Source organism: Homalodisca vitripennis, chromosome 4 (assembly GCF_021130785.1).
Source record: "Homalodisca vitripennis isolate AUS2020 chromosome 4, UT_GWSS_2.1, whole genome shotgun sequence".
Lineage (NCBI taxonomy): Eukaryota > Metazoa > Arthropoda > Insecta > Hemiptera > Cicadellidae > Homalodisca > Homalodisca vitripennis.
This window is the reverse complement of record NC_060210.1, coordinates 199,085,208-199,105,394: the sequence shown is the minus strand read 5'-3', so window position 1 is coordinate 199,105,394 and position 20,187 is coordinate 199,085,208. Positions and strand designations below refer to the sequence as shown.

General features: G+C 36.4%; 1 protein-coding gene across 2 annotated transcripts in view; it reads right to left on the bottom strand.

Moving 5' to 3' along the window:
• Positions 1–20,187, bottom strand: part of LOC124360878 (nuclear hormone receptor FTZ-F1 beta) — a 98,495-nt gene that overhangs the window by 10,005 nt on the left and 68,303 nt on the right. Inside the window, exons 3-13 of one of the 2 annotated variants that reach the window (XM_046814853.1) lie at positions 19,102–19,290; positions 17,852–17,896; positions 15,250–15,363; positions 12,359–12,477; positions 9,944–10,054; positions 9,162–9,243; positions 6,393–6,645; positions 4,894–5,033; positions 2,996–3,079; positions 2,195–2,294; positions 859–1,070 (exon numbers count right to left, since the gene is read on the bottom strand). In XM_046814853.1, the coding sequence (XP_046670809.1) occupies positions 859–1,070; positions 2,195–2,294; positions 2,996–3,079; positions 4,894–5,033; positions 6,393–6,645; positions 9,162–9,243; positions 9,944–10,054; positions 12,359–12,477; positions 15,250–15,363; positions 17,852–17,896; positions 19,102–19,249 (1,408 nt within the window). In that variant the 5' untranslated portion in view covers positions 19,250–19,290. The remainder of the gene's footprint in view (positions 1–858; positions 1,071–2,194; positions 2,295–2,995; positions 3,080–4,893; positions 5,034–6,392; positions 6,646–9,161; positions 9,244–9,943; positions 10,055–12,358; positions 12,478–15,249; positions 15,364–17,851; positions 17,897–19,101; positions 19,291–20,187) is intronic. The other variant, XM_046814854.1, reaches the window with a different exon arrangement.

Here is a 20,187-nt window from a genome sequence, read left to right as displayed (position 1 = left end):
TCATCGTCAGTATAAGTTAAAAATTATATTTACCTCTCTTTAATTTAGGATGAAAGCAAATTTGAGTAGACTATAAAGCACTGTTTATAGTTACATCATAAATAATATTCTGAACAAATACCATAAGTAGAAAACATGTGACAGTATACAGGGTGTAACATAAATGTTGGTTTGGCTATGCATTTTCAGATTTTATGTATGATTCTAAGCTAAAAATTAAGAACATTTTTTTCAAATTTCGACTTTCTTCAGCCGCTAGCCGCCATTTTGTATTTTTTTATTAACTAATTATTATCTCTAAAACCAGTAAAGTTAAAGAAACCAAATTTGGTAAATAGGTTTGAATAGGTAAGAGGAAAATAAGAAGAAACAATTGTGTTATTTTCTTTATTATTGCCAAATTAGCATCTGTTGAAAAATTTTAAAGACAAATAATAAAAAACAGAATAGTTATAAAAAGTTTACAAGACACCAACTATTTGGAGAATTTTATTGCAATTCCAATGATACCAGTTTCAACGGAATCCGTCTAGGCATAAGCGAGCACGACCACTTTAAAGGTACGCTTTTTATTAGACGCCATTTTGTTAATATTAACTAAAGTAACATTTTTTTTTTTAATTTTCCTCTTACCTATTCCAAACTTATGCACCAAATTTGGTTTCTTTAGCTTTACTAGTTTTAGAGATAATAATTAGTTAATAAAAAATACAAAATGGAGGCTAGCGGCTAAGCAAAGTGGAAATTGGAAAAAGTTATTCTTCATTTTTAGCTTAGAATCACACATAAAATCTGAAAATGCATGGCCAGCCCAACCTTTGTGGCACACCCTGTACAGGCTGGACATATCAACGCTACCTTCAAGTTTCATGCCCATGTTAAGGCACTTGTCGAAGCGGCACGCAGGACACTTCTTGCGCGTGGCGATGGTGACAGGGCAGGACGAGCCGCGCAGGCACACGTAGTTCTTGCGGTTCTGCACCGTACGCTTGAAGAATCCCTTGCAGCTCTCACACGAGAATATCCCGTAGTGGAACCCAGAGATCTTGTCCCCACAGATCGGGCACGGGCTGAGGCAACAATTCTCTGTAAGTTACAGTTTCACCCGACAACACAACTCACCTCTTACTCTGAAGATGTTATTTATTACTGGTTATATATGAGCTGATGAAGTTCAATAATGACCATCATCCAAGTTTTTCAGTTCACATACATGAAAACACTGCTGATAAAGCTAAAAATCCAGAATACTTCAGTGTTGGTATGGTGAGCCAAGAGATGGTACACTTAATCCTCCAAATGGTCACACACACATTTCACGCCATTAAACATGCCAAAGAATTTACCACTAAAAATACTTAACTGGTATAGTTCTGTAAACTATAAAGGTTCCAATTTTGTTCAATAAATCTCATTTATTTATTAAGACTAAATGCTAAATAAAACTGTTATCGTTATCTTGTACACTGTAATAGGACTAAGTAGTTAACAAAAATGAACATGACAATAACATTCTAAAAACAAAGTACACCTATGTTTTTAGGAATTTAACCATCTAAAGATGGAAGTACATTTATAAATGTATCGCCTAACTCAAAAATACTGTAAGGTTTTTCAACTTGTATAACAGTAGTTTTCATCACTAGCAGCAGAAGTGGTTGTTTACAGTCGTATTTTATAAGTGGGCAAAGCCATTTATCATATGGAAAACAAAATTAAAACTTACACATTTTATTTAATTTTGATTACACAATTGCTCAACATAGTAAGACTGTCCCGTTTACATATAAAAACAGCTGTTTTGTGCATCACTTCAACTAAAATAATAACAGAGTTTGCAGTTGGCACTGTAAAAACGAATTGTGCTACAATATTATTGTCTGACATGTTGGTACACTGTCTTGTGCTATTCACAGCTGGTTTTATTATCCAACAAGATTTTTTTCAAGCTGGCAAATTCCTTACTATGCAACTTACTTTTTTTATTTTACTAATGATCTAGGATATGTTTTAGTTTTATAATTTTTTTTCAGACGGTATAGGTTACAATGCGATTTGACCGGTATTAGCGTCGGTAAGATGGATTTACAGAGATTAATGTTTATCGTCAAAATGTTATGCAAACGTTTGAAATAAGTCCGAGTCATCAAAAATATTGACGCTCGGAGGGTTAATGTTTGTACGGAGGTCTCACCTGTTGATGAGTTGCTGTCTGCTGATACCGGGCGGAGCCGCCAGACCTCCGGACTGTTGTACCAACTCCGCTGCCAGCACCGACATCCTGTCCTCCTCATCTGTGTATCACAAACACCATCATCTTACTACTAAGTAAGGCCTGATCATCAATGGAAATGGTACTGAATTCAAAACTGGTGGCTTTAACAAATATTTTAGTATGGTTACTGAACTCACGCTCTCAGAAACAATCAACTGAGTGATATTTGAATGTCGGGGGAATTTGTTGAAAAGGTTATTTCTGGACTGCTATTATTTACACTAAAAATACTGCCCATTCTGGAACCACATGGAATGATCATGTAGTACCGATTTCTATTTTTACTACTATAAAAATGTTTCATAATTAAATCAAAAGAAATTACAAATTTATTCTAAAAAACAAGTACGATAAATACAAAATTGGTAATCTCAAGATACAGCGGTTTCAGTATGGAAATGTGTATATTATAGTTTTGGTACACACATTGCTTTTAAGCGTTACCACTGTTATGGTTAACAATATTTTTTGTATCCTCGACCTAGGACAAAAAAATTCTTTTTCTACTGTTAAATAACTGTTTTCCTGTGTTAGACAAGAGGATATTTTTTAAGTAGTCATCCACAGAGACAAACAGTTTGAAGTGTTTGATGTGGCAAAATTCTGGCAAATCCTGCCACCCCAAATCTCCCTATGGTTGTCAAATGTTCCATTTCTGTGGTACCTCCATATCCCTACGTTAAGAAGTAAACGTAAGCCTGCTCTGGCGTGGGAACTCACCGGTGGCGTCTATACTAGTGGAATCGTGCGGGCTGTCCTCCACCGTAGCCAAACTGGTCCTGTTCACTCCGTACACCATTCCCCCTACACAACAACACCACAGCATTCAACACAGGTACACATCCACAACTTGTACAAGGTCTGTCCAGTAAATACATGAACTGAGGCCATAAAAACTTTATATTTCGGAATTTAGTCTACACCAATTTTGCCCCTTCAAAGCACTCTCCAGTAGTTGCCACGCACTTATTCTACATTCTTTTCCACTGTTCAAAGTTCCCTTGGAAGTTAGGCTTTTAGGTTTTCTCAATGTTTCTTGCTTTATTCTGTCCAAATCTTCCCTGTGATGTCTCCTTATCACATTTTTACATTTTGGAAATAGGAAGAAGTCGCAGGAGACGAGATGTGGAAAATAAGGAGGATGATCAAGGATGGTGATTGAAGTTTTTTTTGCCAGAAACTGGTGAACAATCAAAGCTGAATGTGAAGGTACATTGTCATGGTGAAGAATCCACCCATCGCCTTGAGTCAAACTTGGTCGCACACAACGCATGACACCTCTCACACGCTTGAGACCTGTGAGGTAGAATTCGAAATGTACTGTTCGTCCTTCATGATTAAATTTATGATAAACACCACCTTTTAACATTAAAAATAAAACCAGGAGCATGACTTGAATTTTTAATCGGCTTTTTCTTCATTTTTCAGTTTGAGGTTCATCTTTTGCTTTCCACTCCTTGCTTTGCGATTTTAATTCAATGTCATACTCGTAAAACCATGATTCGTCAGTTATTAAACTATTGAGAAATCCAGCATCATTTTCAAATGAATATTCCGTCAGTAAAACAATTTCAACTTCAATATTTTCAACTTCTGATCTGGCGTCAGCAGCTCAGGCACGATTTTTGCACACCTTTTTTAAACCCAAATATTTGGTTAAAATAGCCTGCACTGTTGATTTTGCTAGATTCAGTTATCAGCTAACATTCGGACAGTTTTACGATGAACGGTAAGGACAAGTGACCGCACACAATCAATATTGTCATCAACACATGTGGAAGAAGGTCGTTCCGGCCTTACATAATCCTTGCCATCTTTAAAACGCTTAATCCACTTGAATACAGATGTTTTCTTCGGAGAATTATCACTGTAAACAGCTGTCAAGATTTCAGTAATTTCTTGATCACTTTTACCGAACTTACAAAAAATTTGATATTGATTCGAAGCCCTGTGATTTTTTTCAATTACCATTTTTGACAAACAGTATAAACAAGGACAACAGAAACTAACACAAGAAGCACCATACGCATGGTTCGACGATCCCCCAAACACTGATGGCTCATTGGGTCTCAGGCAACTATAGCCACTAGTGGGCCGGACTACAGTCCATGTCATGGTCACTAGCTTGCACAAGTTCTCGTACTTATTGGACAGACCTCTTATATTAGTAGAATATGCAACAGTCAAGACTTGAATTAATTTGTACTAGTTTTGACATAAAATACTATATATATTAATATTTTAGGTATCTTGAACAAATATGAAAACAAATTATTCATTAAAACAATATATATATATATATATGTTCTGCTTTACTTTTTGATTTGTAATCAAGGTTAAACATTTTTAATTTAAGTTTTTAAGTTGTAACGAAAGTTGTTTATGCCAATCTGTATAAAATACAAAAACAATATCTTACAAAAAATATGTCACTCCATTTGATAGTATCAAACAAAATAATCTCACAATAAAAGACATTTTGTATAATCATGTAGCCTGTAAATCTAATATAAGTGGGCGTCTGCACTATAGAGAAGTGAACGAAAGTGGTAGGGTTAGTGCTGGCGTTAAAGGGGTTTATCAAAATAAACAAAAGGGATAGATCATTAGAAATATACCTTGAACAGTGAAGTCCTGGCCAGGCCGCGAGTTGAGCACAGGAGAGGGGAACCCTGTGTTGGGCCTGTGAAGGTGGCGCCCCTGTATAGGCGAGTGGGTGGGTGAGAACTGGGTTGGCGACACTGACACTGACGAGTAACTGTAACATGACATAAATATAAGACAGACGAAATCTAAAACCTTTATTGCTTTTCTAAGAGCTGTTAAGAATATCCATTACAAAATATCAATAAAACTTTTTCCTTTACAAATCTCTCGTTAATGAAATTTTCAAATAATATTCACCAAAATAAATGTTAGAAATCATCAATAGAGGATGTTATGGGGATTATATGTGATCTGCAAACATCCAAACAAAAAACGCAGATTCATGATCAAAGTTATGAAAACAATTCATAATCAGTACATCCTCTTCTTCAATTGAAAAGGAAGATACTTCTCTACAAAGAATGGCCAAAAACATTTCTCTGATTAGGTATAGCCATGTTCTTCATTTTAATTCTTTACAACATTAACATAAAAGAATCTCCTTCAACACACTCCCCTTCGTAATTCTTACACCATTCCGTACAATTGTCACAGCAATGTTCAAGTTCTCTTCTGAGAGGGTGTTCAGAGTTTCCATCTCCTTTTCTTACACTGTGAGTTTTAACTGACTTAAATCTTGTTCTCTTCATTACAAGTTTTACTTCTGGAAAGAGTAAATTGTTGCAAGGAGAACGGTTTGGAGAGCAACGTTGATGTTTCAACACTGCGATGCCACGCTTACCCAAAAATGACAACAGTGGATGCAGCATGGGTCGTGGCTTTGTCCTGGTGACTGAATCATGACTTGATTTTCTACAACAAGTCTATTACTTTTTTATTAAGCATGGATAAGACTTCTCCTAAATCTCCTAATTCTTTAAACGTATGTGTTCCTTTTTGGGGAGGATCTTTTCTATATTTAATTATTTGAATTGGTTTAAACAAACTTATTTTAGATGACTGGGCAAAGACAAAGCTCAATATTTTGAACATTACTCTTATCCAATTCAAATTTAATTCATCGCCATCTGAAATTTTCCCACTGTATGCAAACAAAGCATATAAAATTTCTGAAGACTACAATTAAATTCAAAGTGCGGAACAATAAATGCTAATCCTTGTACAACTCATTCATAAATATGGTGTAATACACAATTATTGCATTCCTAATGTTTCAGCAGACCACTTTTCTTAAGAGGGAATTAATTCCAACCAAGGTTAGATAGAAATAATTTATATTATAGCACTTTACAATAAAACTGTTGTTTTTGTTTTTTAGTTATAAGATAAAAGTCATTTATTTTAAATCGTACAATAATTAAAAAAAAATATAATTCAAATTTTCTTAAAAACTAAAAGATAAAATGATTTTTTTAATGAAACAAGAAAACTTGAACTATTAAAAAAATTCAAAACAGCAACACTTGGAAATAAATCTCTACCAAACGAACGTGTGGACACGTGTTCCTACCTTTGGCTGTAGCAGCTGGAATGTTGAGAGCCGCCGTACTGGCTGGCGTCCGAGTTGTTGCGGCTGAGGGAGGGCGTGAAGGGCGAACTGAGTCCGGACGAGGACGAGGGTAAGGTGTGGCGGGACGTGACGGGGCTGGCGGTGGGTGAGTAGCAGGAGAACACGGCAGAGTCGGGACTTGGTGTCGGACCAGGACCACCGTTGCTCTTGCCCAGATGTCTTTGTGGTAGTACCGGACTAAACCCACTGCTACCTGCAAGCACACGACAAGGATGACATGAAACTCCAACTCATCTGTGTTCTGTAATGTAACTCACAGGTATACGATAGTTTGACACACCTTTTAACCCATTGGCCTAGACTCACTTATATACCACGTGCAGTGATGCACGGACCGAACCTGGACTCACGTGCGCTGCACGATCTGGTGACGTTGCGATGTACTATTTAAAGTATTTATAGTTTTTCCCATTAGATGGTATGCCAATACGCTTTCTGCAGACCTTTTGAGTTGTTGGTGAGTTCAGGTGTGCCAACTATGGCTGAAAAATATTACTTTTTTCGATAATTGTAATCTATTACCAGTGCTTTTTTTGTGTTGATACTAGGATTATGTTACGTATAAAATTACGGCTAGCACTTCCAACAATATTATTGAAAGTTTATTACAGTAGTTTTATAATATCCATTTAAATATTTATTTGTGATATTCGGTAAAATTTTGTTTTGTTGCAAGGCTAAAGGCTAGTCTGCAAAATAGAAACAACGTTGTTTGTTTGTGAAGTTTTATTTTTTTATTTTTTATTTTTACAGTGTATTTTTTTAGTGTAGTTCTATGTTTTTTATATGCAAATTGTGTGTGAATGCTACAAAATCTGCGACCCGTGCAAACTGATGGAAAAACTACACTTGGTGAGTACTCAAATATAATTTTTTTAAATAACAAATGTTCAAAAAAAAATGTGTATATAATTTATTTTTCATGACAAAGAGTTACTAAACAATAATATATATTCAGTTTTTAGATAGTAAATAATTTTAACAGTAAAAAAAATTAAAACTAAAGTTTGTTTACATAAAAAACCCAACATTTTTGTTATAATTAACATTATTAGTAAATTTAAAACTAAATAAAAGTTAATTTTATAGTTGTAAAAAGTGTACCTTAGTTTTTTAGAAACATGACGGTAAAATAATCATGGTAATAACTTAATTAGTTAGGTTCCTATAAAAATTATACAAAACCTTTACACTTTCAGCAAAATTAATTGCTAGTTCAGGTCCATGCAGCACCAGAAAAACTACTAGGCCAATGGGTTAAGTAAATAACTGAGTAAAGTTATTCAATTTATGTGACCAATCACATGAGATTTCAAACATAAGTAACAAATACATAACCACTTAGAGAACTTGTAATTAGGCAATAAATAAAATTTTTTTGTTTGACCAAAAATTTTATGAAAAGTTCTTAGTCTTAAGTGTGTGACGTTCTTTGGTTCAGCAGAGAATCATAAGTAAACATGATCTGGATTAAAATTTATTGAAGCACTTAACCTATTAACGTATAACTCAAAATACTTATGGGAGTTGTGTTTTGGAGACAAATTAATCACAACACCTTTATTTAAAAGACACCTTGCGACTATCAAAGCTGGCTGTTGTAATAACATACCATGATTTACAGCACATTAAATGTTGTTTTTAGATAAATTGCTGGCGTATGTATAAATTGGTTTAAAGGTTTTCACCGTTACAGATTGTACTTCACAACTGCACCGATTTTGATTTGCAGCGAACATTTTTTTAACAATTACACTGCCCCAAGCAGAAGCGTTACTGCAACTTATTATAGAGCACAAGATGATTCTTCCCTTTCCCTGCAGTGGCAAATCAAAAGTTACTTCGTGAACGGAACCTGAAACTTTGGTTTGTATAAAAACTATGGAAGCCAATGAGTTGGATCAGAACAAGAGCTCTACACCACTAATTGGGGTGCAAGGGTTGATCAATAGGTCTAGTGCACTGCGGAGGATGGCTGTAGGAGTAGATGGCTCTCTTAGTGTCAAAATTTGTTGCTAAAGGTGAGGGAATGCTATGACTGGAGAGGCTGGTACAAAGCTTTCCTTCTTCCAAGGTCACAGACTGGAGAAAATGTGTGCGCTACCACTGCTCATTGAATCTCTACTAACCCCCCTCTCCAACCTTACCCATCCTGAATATCCTGTCACTTCAGTCTTCGGTGGTTGGTCAACGAATGCAGACCTATTGTGACCTGTATTCTGTAGTTCAGTTTTTTAATTGGTGTTGTGTATAGTTTTTCATTAAGTGGATGTTTTGGAGTTAGTGAAGTTGACACACAACAACGCATGTCACGACGCTCTAGTATGATTTGTTTATTTTAGCCTAGTTTGTAATTATGTGATCAGATTGCAGATCTCGAAACATAGTGTTACTGATTTCTTGTATCACTGAACGATGGCAAATGTCCAGAAAATCCTGTTTCCTTCACTGCCACTTCAGAAGCAAGTGTAAAGAACCTCTTTGGAGTGCTATTCTCACCTTCTTATCACAAGTGAACAAAAAAAGCTTCCAGCAAAATTAATTTGAGAGAATTCTATTGGAAAGAATAAGAAGTTTCAACGTGATTTTATGCTCTACATTAACACATTTGACTCTGGGAAAACACCAACTTGATCAGAACTTGCAATACAAGTATCTGATGGCAATTGTTGCTAAATCACTAGTTGTAACATATATGACTATACTCACTGAGCAGCCTGTCGACCAACAACGGTAGTTCTGTCTGCCCCGCCAGGTTGTTGGCTCTGACGTGTTCCAACACCTTGTCCATCTGCACATCAATTTACAAACTTTAAAATAGTGCACACGCTGGTTGCAACAATATGGTCTCCTAGCATTCCTAGGCTATTCATGGGCTAAATCTTGAAGAGACAACAGTTCTTTACTTGAGACCAGCCGATACTACAAAAAGTAAGCAAATTAATATGTTCCCTTACAGGAATATGTAGAGGTTCAGAGGAATGGCTATAATTTAATAACCACAAGTCATCTTCCTAATATATACTTTTTACTTTACAAAACTGTCTGCAAAACAGCCCAAAAAACAGCTGGCCACAGGAAGCCGTATCAAGGGTTAAAGGTGAAGATTAGTGTTCCATATTTTATATCCTACTTATTCTAACACTAAACATCTAATAAGGATTCAGGGCTAATTATTAGGAAATTTAACTTCAGTCTAATGCAAGAAATTTAGAGAGGAATATAAAATTCCTGAAGACCTGAAAAGAAATAAAATTTGTGTCTATAATTAGGTAAAAAAATTTCAAATATCACTAATATCAGTTTAATAATGTAACATGTACAAATAACCTCTCCCAATGTGTAATCCTGTCTTTACAAGATTTTACATCTATGGTCCTTCCAGCTCTTGGTTCCTAGGATCTAGCATTAGGTAGGACTTGCACTGGTGAAAACAGTCCTTTTTTAATCTTTTCACACTGCATAGCCTAAAATACTCCAACTGTACTGACCATGGCCTCATTGGTGAACTTGAGAGGTTTAGGTTTCCCATCGTCCGCATGGATTTGTCCACCACTGCTGTTAGAGAGCTGCACCCCTTCCATCGTGATGTCCTCTGGCTCCTGCACAGAATGTTGTTATCCTTAACTTGCACTTACGGTACATAGAGGGTTTTAACACTTTCACTGCCAACGTCTTTTGACGGCGCCGACTTTTACAGTAATAAAAATGCATTTAATCGTATATAGATTTCAGCATTGATAGTCATTTGCTATTTCCAAGTTTTTATTTCTTAATCTATAGATTATGATCCATAACATGTACTTGGCAGTCATCTGGAGTATCAGAAAAAAGTGGTTTGTTTACGAACTCTGTTGTTGTTGTTCTTCTAATTGGTTGTCTGCATTGTTATTGTTTTGCTTGCTATTACTTTAGTTTACGATTGCTTTGTGAGTAAATACAGTACAATGAATCGTGACAGTATTGAAGACAATCAAGTGCTAGAAGAGTTACTCAGATTTAAAAAAGAGGAACAACTCAGATTAAAAAACCTTTAAGTCCTATGGTTTTCTCATGATTGGTTAAAAAATTATATTTATCATCATTAAAACGGGCGGCAGTGTAAGAAAGTTGTCAAAATTAGGAGGTGGTGGCAGTGAAAGTGTTAATACACAGAGAAATGACAGTTTCATTTGACCAATGTTGGCAACATCGTGATGTTCTCAGAAGTACCTGAAATGTTTTACATAGCATTGACCTAAATAGAAAATGATATAGATCGATTCTCGTTACTGATCTTTGGCTGTACAGATTGATCAGAGAAAGAAAGAATATGAAGTCAACCAGAGGGAGTTTATTCTTTAAGTCCATCTCTGCATAGTGTAGTTTTACTTATATTCTATGAAGTCTTACAAAACACAAAGAGTATGATGAACAAATCTCATTTACTTTGGAAAAAAAGTATGAGAATTAAGACAATTAAATGCACAAATACACCAAATTAATTATACACAAAAGAGTATTGAAATCTTTTACTTTTAGTTATCAACTCAAATCTTGTACGTCTCCCTTTTGAACAAGGCTTCAATTTAGTGAAGAAGCAATACTCATATACGAGAGATGTCAAAATAGTTGAATACGCACAATCAATAATTGTTCAAGATAAGTTTGTATGCTTATAGTCTTTAAACATTGTGTTTTACAAAAGTATATTCTAATGTACATATTGTAATATATTTTGTAAATATTAGTTTCTTCAGTTTTGTTACTACTGGAGACCTGCATTGAATCATACAGACCTTCCAGTAAAGGAAGATCTATTTTTGAACTGTTACAGAGAACTTCTATTTATAGAGAGCACATTAACAGTCCACTATCTCTGTGTGATAGACTTGTAATTTATAAGAGTCTCCAGGGTTATCTCAGTGTTTATGTTGGGGTCTGATGTAGCTGCAGATAAACTGTTTATGGAATGACCTTCCTGCGAATAGCACTTCAACTATAATAACTGATAGCGAGTGGTTAACGCTTATATTCGAGAATAAACAAGAACCATCATGTGAAAACCACAAAACAAGATTGTAACAAAAAGATTTGGGTGCTGATATTACATTAAGAACATTTCAGTATATAATTAGTTAAAAATGAAAGGAACGAAATCTGTAAGAATAATTATTAATTTTCAGCCTCCACACTTTATCATTCCTTGCTTTTACACCGTTTTTTGGAGGAATTTGTGAGGTTTCAGTTTTAATTATGCTGTTAACACATTTATAATGAAACCATTTCCTTTGATAAATTTACTTACATATAATTGTATAACAGGAGTAAAACTGTGGTATTTGAATTATTTTACATCTGATCTTAACGATAACATACCAAAAAATTCTTTTTAGGCAAATTTCTTGTGTTTCTTGATGTTTAAAGATAATTATGATGAATTAAAAAAAAAATAGGCCAAACACTTTTAAATGTTAACATTTTATAAAGTATTAAATATTTTCCTATTTATGCATTAATACAAGAAACAATCATACCTAATTACAATGTTACGATTGAACACACTTACATTACAAATTTGGGTACAAAGTTCAAAGACACTGAAAGTGATACATGACGTAATAAGTTCACAGGAAATTTTCTACTCCTTTTTGACTAAAGAAAAGGCATTTTTAGATGTGATTCAGTAACAACATGAATGTTAATTATAGGATAAACTGTTAAAAATATCTAGAGTATATCTTCACATTTAAACAATCTTTGGCTGTACATAATTATCTATTGATAATCTTACCGACATTATTAGCCTATAATTTCAAATAGATAACATTATTTATCTCAATGTATTTTCATTAGTCATGTCTTTCAACAGAAAAAAACAGAATTCTGAGAAGTCGATGAGGCTACTGACAATAGATATGACGTACCGGTTTAATTGTGGGCATTTCCGAGTCGGACAGTTCTCCCTCCCACGACATCGGCCGTTCCACGCCTTCACCCTCACCTTCTCCTCCCTCTCGCTTCTTCTTGTTGCGCATGTTGACACCTGCAACACAACAGTGAGTTGGGAAAATACAGATAGCCTATACAGTGCTCACTCAAGAAATCACTGAACGATGGCGAATCTCCTTAACAACCCTTCCATCATCAAAAACATACTTTATACAAAGAATAGTACTTATTTTTGTTAAAAATTTCTTTTTGACAAAGGAAAATTTAAAATGTAATATGATTGTCAAGGACATATGCAAAAGAAGTGTTATAGGAAATATCCCTAACAATATAGATTCCACGATGTATTTCTGAATATAATAAAAAAAGAAGAATAAAGTCAAATAGCATTAATTTGAAAACAAACTCTGGTAAAAAGTTCCAAGTTTCATGTTACTAACTCTTGGTAATATATGGTATTACTAATAATTTTGGTAATTTATTGTGAAACTTTACAGACTTAGGATTTCTTGGAGAAGATTCTAATGGTCAATATTGTGATCAGAATACAGATCTGCCAGACAAACAATCTTCTGGGATACAAGGCTCTGCTCTTCATAAAGGTTTAGAGAGAGAGAGAGACCCTATAGAAAAGTAAAGTATCATCCAAAGTTTAGTGAATAAATTTTCATATAAGAGATTAAGTTTGTGGATGGTTTAAAATCTTCCTATGGTCGAATTACCTTAAAGCTTATTAATTATTGATATAATTCATTATACATCTTGAAACTGTACATCAAAAGTAATTTTCACATTCAAGTAAGTACATGTATGAATTGGATTAAAAATGATCAGACAGAAATGTAAAGAACTGCCAGAGCCCAGAAATGATAAAGACTCAAGGGGCGGTTGGACCACAACACGTGTTGCTGTGACAGAACTGATTCATTAACTGCTTCGAGACATGTCCGAGCGTGTGACAGCAGGACTTGGCAGCTCCTCACCACACCTGCTCTACATCGGCCTTCACTACTCATCCCCTCACACAGTAAATCTTATCTAATTGTGGTCCGCTTGTGTTCGGTACACTACACACATTGATAGCTGCCTTGAGACATGTTCGAGCGTGTGACAGCAGGACTTGGCATGCTCCTCACCACACCTGCTCTACATCGGCCTTCACTACTCATCCCCTCACACAGTAAATCTTATCTAATTGTGGTCCGCTTGTGTTCGGTACACTACACACATTCATAGCTGCCTTGAGACATGTCCGAGTGTGTGACAGCAGGACTTGGCAGCTCCTCACCACACCTGCTCTACATCGGCCTTCACTACTCATCCCCTCACACAGTAAATCTTGTCTAATTGTGGTCCACTTGTGTTCGGTACACTACACACATTGATAGCTGCCTTGAGACATGTTCGAGCGTGTGACAGCAGGACTTGGCATGCTCCTCACCACACCTGCTCTACATCGGCCTTCACTACTCATCCCCTCACACAGTAAATCTTGTCTAATTGTGGTCCGCTTGTGTTCGGTACACTACACACATTGATAGCTGCCTTGAGACATGTTCGAGCGTGTGACAGCAGGACTTGGCATGCTCCTCACCACACCTGCTCTACATCGGCCTTCACTACTCATCCCCTCACACAGTAAATCTTATCTAATTGTGGTCCGCTTGTGTTCGGTACACTACACACATTTATAGCTGCCTTGAGACATGTCCGAGTGTGTGACAGCAGGACTTGGCAGCTCCTCACCACACCTGCTCTACATCGGCCTTCACTACTCATCCCCTCACACAGTAAATCTTGTCTAATTGTGGTCCACTTGTGTTCGGTACACTACACACATTGATAGCTGCCTTGAGACATGTTCGAGCGTGTGACAGCAGGACTTGGCATGCTCCTCACCACACCTGCTCTACATCGGCCTTCACTACTCATCCCCTCACACAGTAAATCTTGTCTAATTGTGGTCCGCTTGTGTTCGGTACACTACACACATCAATAGCTGCCTTGAGACATGTCCGAGCGTGTGACAGCAGGACTTGGCATGCTCCTCACCACACCTGTTCTACATCGGCCTTCACTACTCATCCCCTCACACAGTAAATCTTGTCTAATTGTGGTCCGTTTGTGTTCGGTACACTACACACATTGATAGCTGCCTTGAGACATGTCCGAGCGTGTGACAGCAGGACTTGGCATGCCCCTCACCACACCTGTTCTACATCGGCCTTCACTACTCATCCCCTCACACAGTAAATCTTCTCTAATTGTGGTCCGTTTGTATTTGGTACACTACACAATTTATATAAACTGTATTTTTTATCAACATGTTTTATGGACCAAACGTGAGCATAGAGGACACTAAAACATTCTTAGGTGTAATTAATGATAGCAAGTTAAATTGAGTAAAATGTGTTGATAATAAATACTGAGAACTTCACATTGTCTATAAACTCTTGTCATTTACATGCACCATCATAGTAAAATTTTTTTTATACCAAGAACAAAATTTTGTAAAACTTGACATTTACTATTTTTGTCAATATTTTTTTAAAGACAAATAATTGGTTTAACGTGATATAGGATAATACAGATTATGAAAGTATATTGTCAGTTGATATTATGATTCAACCATGGCAATGGAATATGCTTTTGTCCTGCAAACCTAAATCGACATAACAAACATGATTGTTTATCTGAAGGATCCTACACAGTGTGGCCTATTGGGAAAGGTCAATCATGTGTACCTGATAGTTTGGTGATTTCCTACCTGACACATTACATGTGTTCAATTGTGTTCTGCATGTGTATTCTGCCTAGCTATTTTTGTGTATTTTGAAACATAACAAGTCATGCTTGAAACACATACCTGAAAAGTCAATCTTGCTGACTTCGGCGTCAGACGCAGAGCCTTCGTCATCTTGCGTGTCTGGCCCACCAACCACTACGCTGCACTTGCCTGATATCACGCTGGGTCCCACACCTGCACAACACCATCATGGCTACACATTGTTCGCTGATCACATCATCACAAGTTTTAGAAAGTTCTCAACAGAGGGAAATTAAACAGAGAAGGATGAGGTGAGAAAGGGAATATTTTCAAAACTGTTTCTATTCGTTCTATCCTGAGTTGCAAAATAAAGTATTTAGTTCATATTTAGAAAAAAAAACTGACAAATTATTTTGTTGGCTAAAATGATGTCTGATTGCCACATAAAATCAGTTAAAGCTTTATAATACCCACAATGCAATGTGCTTGTACAATTTTTTTTCATACAGCAAAGCAAGCAAAGATATTGTTTGTACCTGTAATTTGTATTTTTATAACTATTATTCTTTGAAGTAAGCAAAAAAAAATTAGCCATAGGAAATCATTATTATTAAGTTGATCAGTCCTTGGTTGGGATATTTTATTTCATATATATATATATATATATATATATATATATATATATATATATATATATATATAAATATAACAATATCACATCTTTACCTTCAAAATATACAATTCTGGACATTCTATTCTAAATAATTGAACTATTTATATGAATTGTATTGGATGAAATGGTCTATTAAGAGGTATTCTTGATGCTTATAAAGCCTTATCAAGATCTTTCACTTAATGTACCATAGCCCATCTAGTTTATTATAATTTATTATTTTATTTTCACTTAGAAGAAATTATATTTCAAGGTTTTAAGGAGGTTTAGATTATTTATTACCAATTCTGATAACACAGTACAACAAACACACACTGTTAAAACCATTACTTGTTATTTTGTTGTATGATCCTCATCACTTACAAAGTTATAAAACAATATGGACAGGATAATCTGATCCTTTCTACATGATTAAACTTGTCTCTCACTGCAAAATTCCTGATCAACAGATGAGAACTGACCATCAATGGTAACACTACATCCTACAAACACATTTTCTGGGGATCAGCTTGTACCACTCTTCTACAGATGAGTCAACTGTGTTAACTTTCACAATTATGAATACTTTATAATACAACTGGTTTTCAGTAAAATTATTTTTACAAATGTTGGAAGAAATGAATTTACAAAGTAGAATAATATATTAAGGACGTTTGACTCAGTGCTAATGAGTGACTAGTTTCCAACAAATAAACAGATTTTAAATTTTTCACACTTATAAATAATCCCTTTAATACGATTGTCACAAAAACTGTCCATTGACACTGTTATCATCCAGTTTGAAAAGCATCAACAGCTTTATAGATACGGGACCCCACAAAATACTCCTTGCAATGTTGTCAGTGTCACAAACGAGAACAGGAGACCCATTTCAAAGCTGGATTTAGAATTATAAGTTAATAAGTGAAGATTCAAGCAGAGATTTAGGCCTTAAAGGTCAAAAGGTAAAAGGTCAGTGTTTGATTTATGAATAGACAGATACATAAGTCGTGTTGCAGAAATTGGTAGTTGAGAGACTTTGGTCAGTGCTGGGTTTATGAATAATAATAATTATATCACTTTATTGCGTTAACAATAATAAAATTGCATACAAACGTCATAAAATATTTAAATAATAAAAAGGTAGGCCTACACTTCATTCACTCACGCACACAGTCACATGGTTCTCTCATTCACTCTCATCTTCATTCTCACCAGACAATCCTGCCACTGCCACACCAGAACCAGAGAATTGATCGTGTTAGTTTTGAATTTCGTCCCAGCGGCTCTCCATAAACTCGTCAACTGAGTAATAGGCAGATACACAAGTCGTGTTGCAGAAATTGGTAGTTGAGAGACTTTGGTCAGTGCTGGGTTTATGAATAGACAGATACATAAGTCATGTTGCCATGCTGCAGAAATTGGTAGTTGAGAGACTTTGGTCAGTGCTGGGTTTATAAATAGACAGATACATAAGTCATGTTGCCATGCTGCAGAAATTGGTAGTTGAGAGACTTTGGTCAGTGCTGGGTTTATGAATAGACAGATACATAAGTCATGTTGCCATGCTGCAGAAATTGGTAGTTGAGAGACTTTGATCAGTGCTGGGTTTATGAATAGACAGATACATAAGTCATGTTGCCATGCTGCAGAAATTGGTAGTTGAGAGACTTTGGTCAGTGCTGGATTTATGAATAGACAGATACATAAGTCATGTTGCCATGCTGCAGAAATTGGTAGTTGAGAGACTTTGGTCAGTGCTGGATTTATGAATAGAAAGATACACAAGTCGTGTTGCAGATATTGGTAGTTAATTGTTCGGTAGGGAGTCCCCACTCATTAATGAGAGTACAGGTGTCATTGCTCTGCCCTCATATCTGTTACTCTGATAGAACCTATTCCAGTTACAAACAAGGGGTGTCAAGTATTGACATACATTTGCGATGTTACGAGATCTGATTGACGTGCAGAGTGGTGTGATGGTGTGATGACCAAGATTAACTTGAGGGTACACCAATTATATAAGTGGCAGATAGAGAAATGACTCACCGTTGCATGTTGGCTGCTGATATCCCGAGTACTTCTCTTCTAACTCTGCAACACACATTCATATTGATAACACTTACACAATCATTAAAGATACAGACTTACAAGAATATTTTTTTTTATATTAAATTAATGTTTCAAATCATGTGGTTACATGTGTTACTTGAAGAAAAACATGTTACATTAAATACTTCTACAGTGTGTGTATATATATATATATATATATATATATATATATATATATATATATATATATTCCTGATCCCCTCCTTTACAAGATTTAAAGTAAACAAATCCTTTTGGGTATCATATAAGTTTACAAATATGTAGTATTTTTATTTTGACTTTTATGAACATTTTCAAAATCCAAAAGATTAGGGAAAACTTAAAGCAAGGCAGGAGTATACAAAACCACATGTGGTTCAACCACTTTCAAGTTCATAGACGTTTTCTGGATGCCCCCCCACCCACAACCATGTGCAAATATTTGTCTTGACCTACTTTCGGACAAATAGTACTAAAAGCTGCCCAGTAACCAAAACAAAGAGGATTATCGTTCTCACCAGGCTCACCTACTTTTTCCTAATGCCACTCGTGTCTTCTACTAGAACCAGGTCTCAGCTACAAAGGAGACAGTTACCTCTATCAACAGTGCCTGCCTCGACCTAAGTTACCTTCGACATTCCCAAAACACGTTTCCTGGTCCAAGCTCAAGTAGTGTACATATATACCTACTGCATCATCCAATTTCTTATGAAATATCTGTCTTTCTCGAATTCAACGTACCTTCTTGATTTGTTTACTATATGTCTAAACATTAGAAGGTTCCTTTCTGTTAGTTCTACGACAATTGTCATTCACTCACATACCAACACTGTATTTTTAAGTAAATACTAATGTAGATCTTTCTGTTTAACCTGACGAGAATCTTGAAAAGAACACCAAATGTTTAAGGATAGATATCTTATGCACTTCTGTCCAGTAGAGCACTTAAGTAAGTGATACCACACCACTGAACCCTAAATACAACCAGATACTAATAAACAAATCATTCTCAGGGAGAAATTTATTATGAAACACACCAGGATAATATCCATAAGACACTGAATTTTGAGAACTTCAATGGCTTGGAAAATGGGGCTAATTGAAAATATTTGCAGTGAATCTGATTCAAATTTGACCACACTCTCTGTTTCAAAATTCGTAATTATACTAGACAAATTAGCTAAAGACAAGAAGAAAAAAGTCCTCACCGTACTTACTGATAACGTCCTGAGAGTCCTGGACATTGATGGAGGTGACAGTGACAGTTCCCGAGGTGACGACGCTGCGACTGCCCGGCTGCGACTTGTCACTGGCTCCTCCCTTCACCCACTGGCTGACACTGACCGCTCCGTCCATCTCCAGTCATCACTGCCTCACTAGCCTGCTGACGTCACTACCTGCAACATCGTCACTGTCACGTTCTACTTGTATCACTCAGTTTGTGTCACTGGCTGACACTGACCGCTCCGTCCATCTCAAATCATCACTGCCTCACTAGCCTGCTGACGTCACTACCTGCAACATCGTCACTGTCATGTTCTACTTGTATCACTCAGTTTGTGTCACTGGCTGACACTGACCGCTCCGTCCATCTCCAGTCATCACTGCCTCACTAGGACGTTACTACCTGCAAACATTGTCACTGTCATGTTCTACTTGTATCACTCAGTGTGTGTCACTGGCTGACACTGACCGCTCCGTCCTCTCCAGTCATCACTGCCTCACTAGGACGTTACTACCTGCAACATCGTCACTGTCATGTTATACTTGTATCACTCAGTTTGTGTCACTGGCTGACACTGACCGCTCCGTCCATCTCCAGTCATCACTGCCTCACTAGGACGTTACTACCTACAAAATTGTCATGTCATGTTTCTACTTGTATCACTCAGTGTGTGTCACTGGCTGACACTGACCGCTCTGTCCATCTCCCAGTCATCACTGCCTCACTAGGACGTTACTACCTGCAACATTGTCACTGTCATGTTCTACTTGTATCACTCAGTGTGTGTCACTGGCTGACACTGGACCGCTCCGTCCTCTCCAGTCATCACTGCCTCACTAGGACGTTACTACCTGCAACATTGTCACTGTCATGTTCTACTTGTATCACTCAGTGTGTGTCACTGGCTGACACTGACCGCTCCGTCCTCTCCAGTCATCACTGCCTCACTAGGACGTTACTACCTGCAACATCGTCACTGTCATGTTATACTTGTATCACTCAGTTTGTGTCACTGGCTGACACTGACCGCTCCGTCCATCTCCAGTCATCACTGCCTCACTAGGACGTT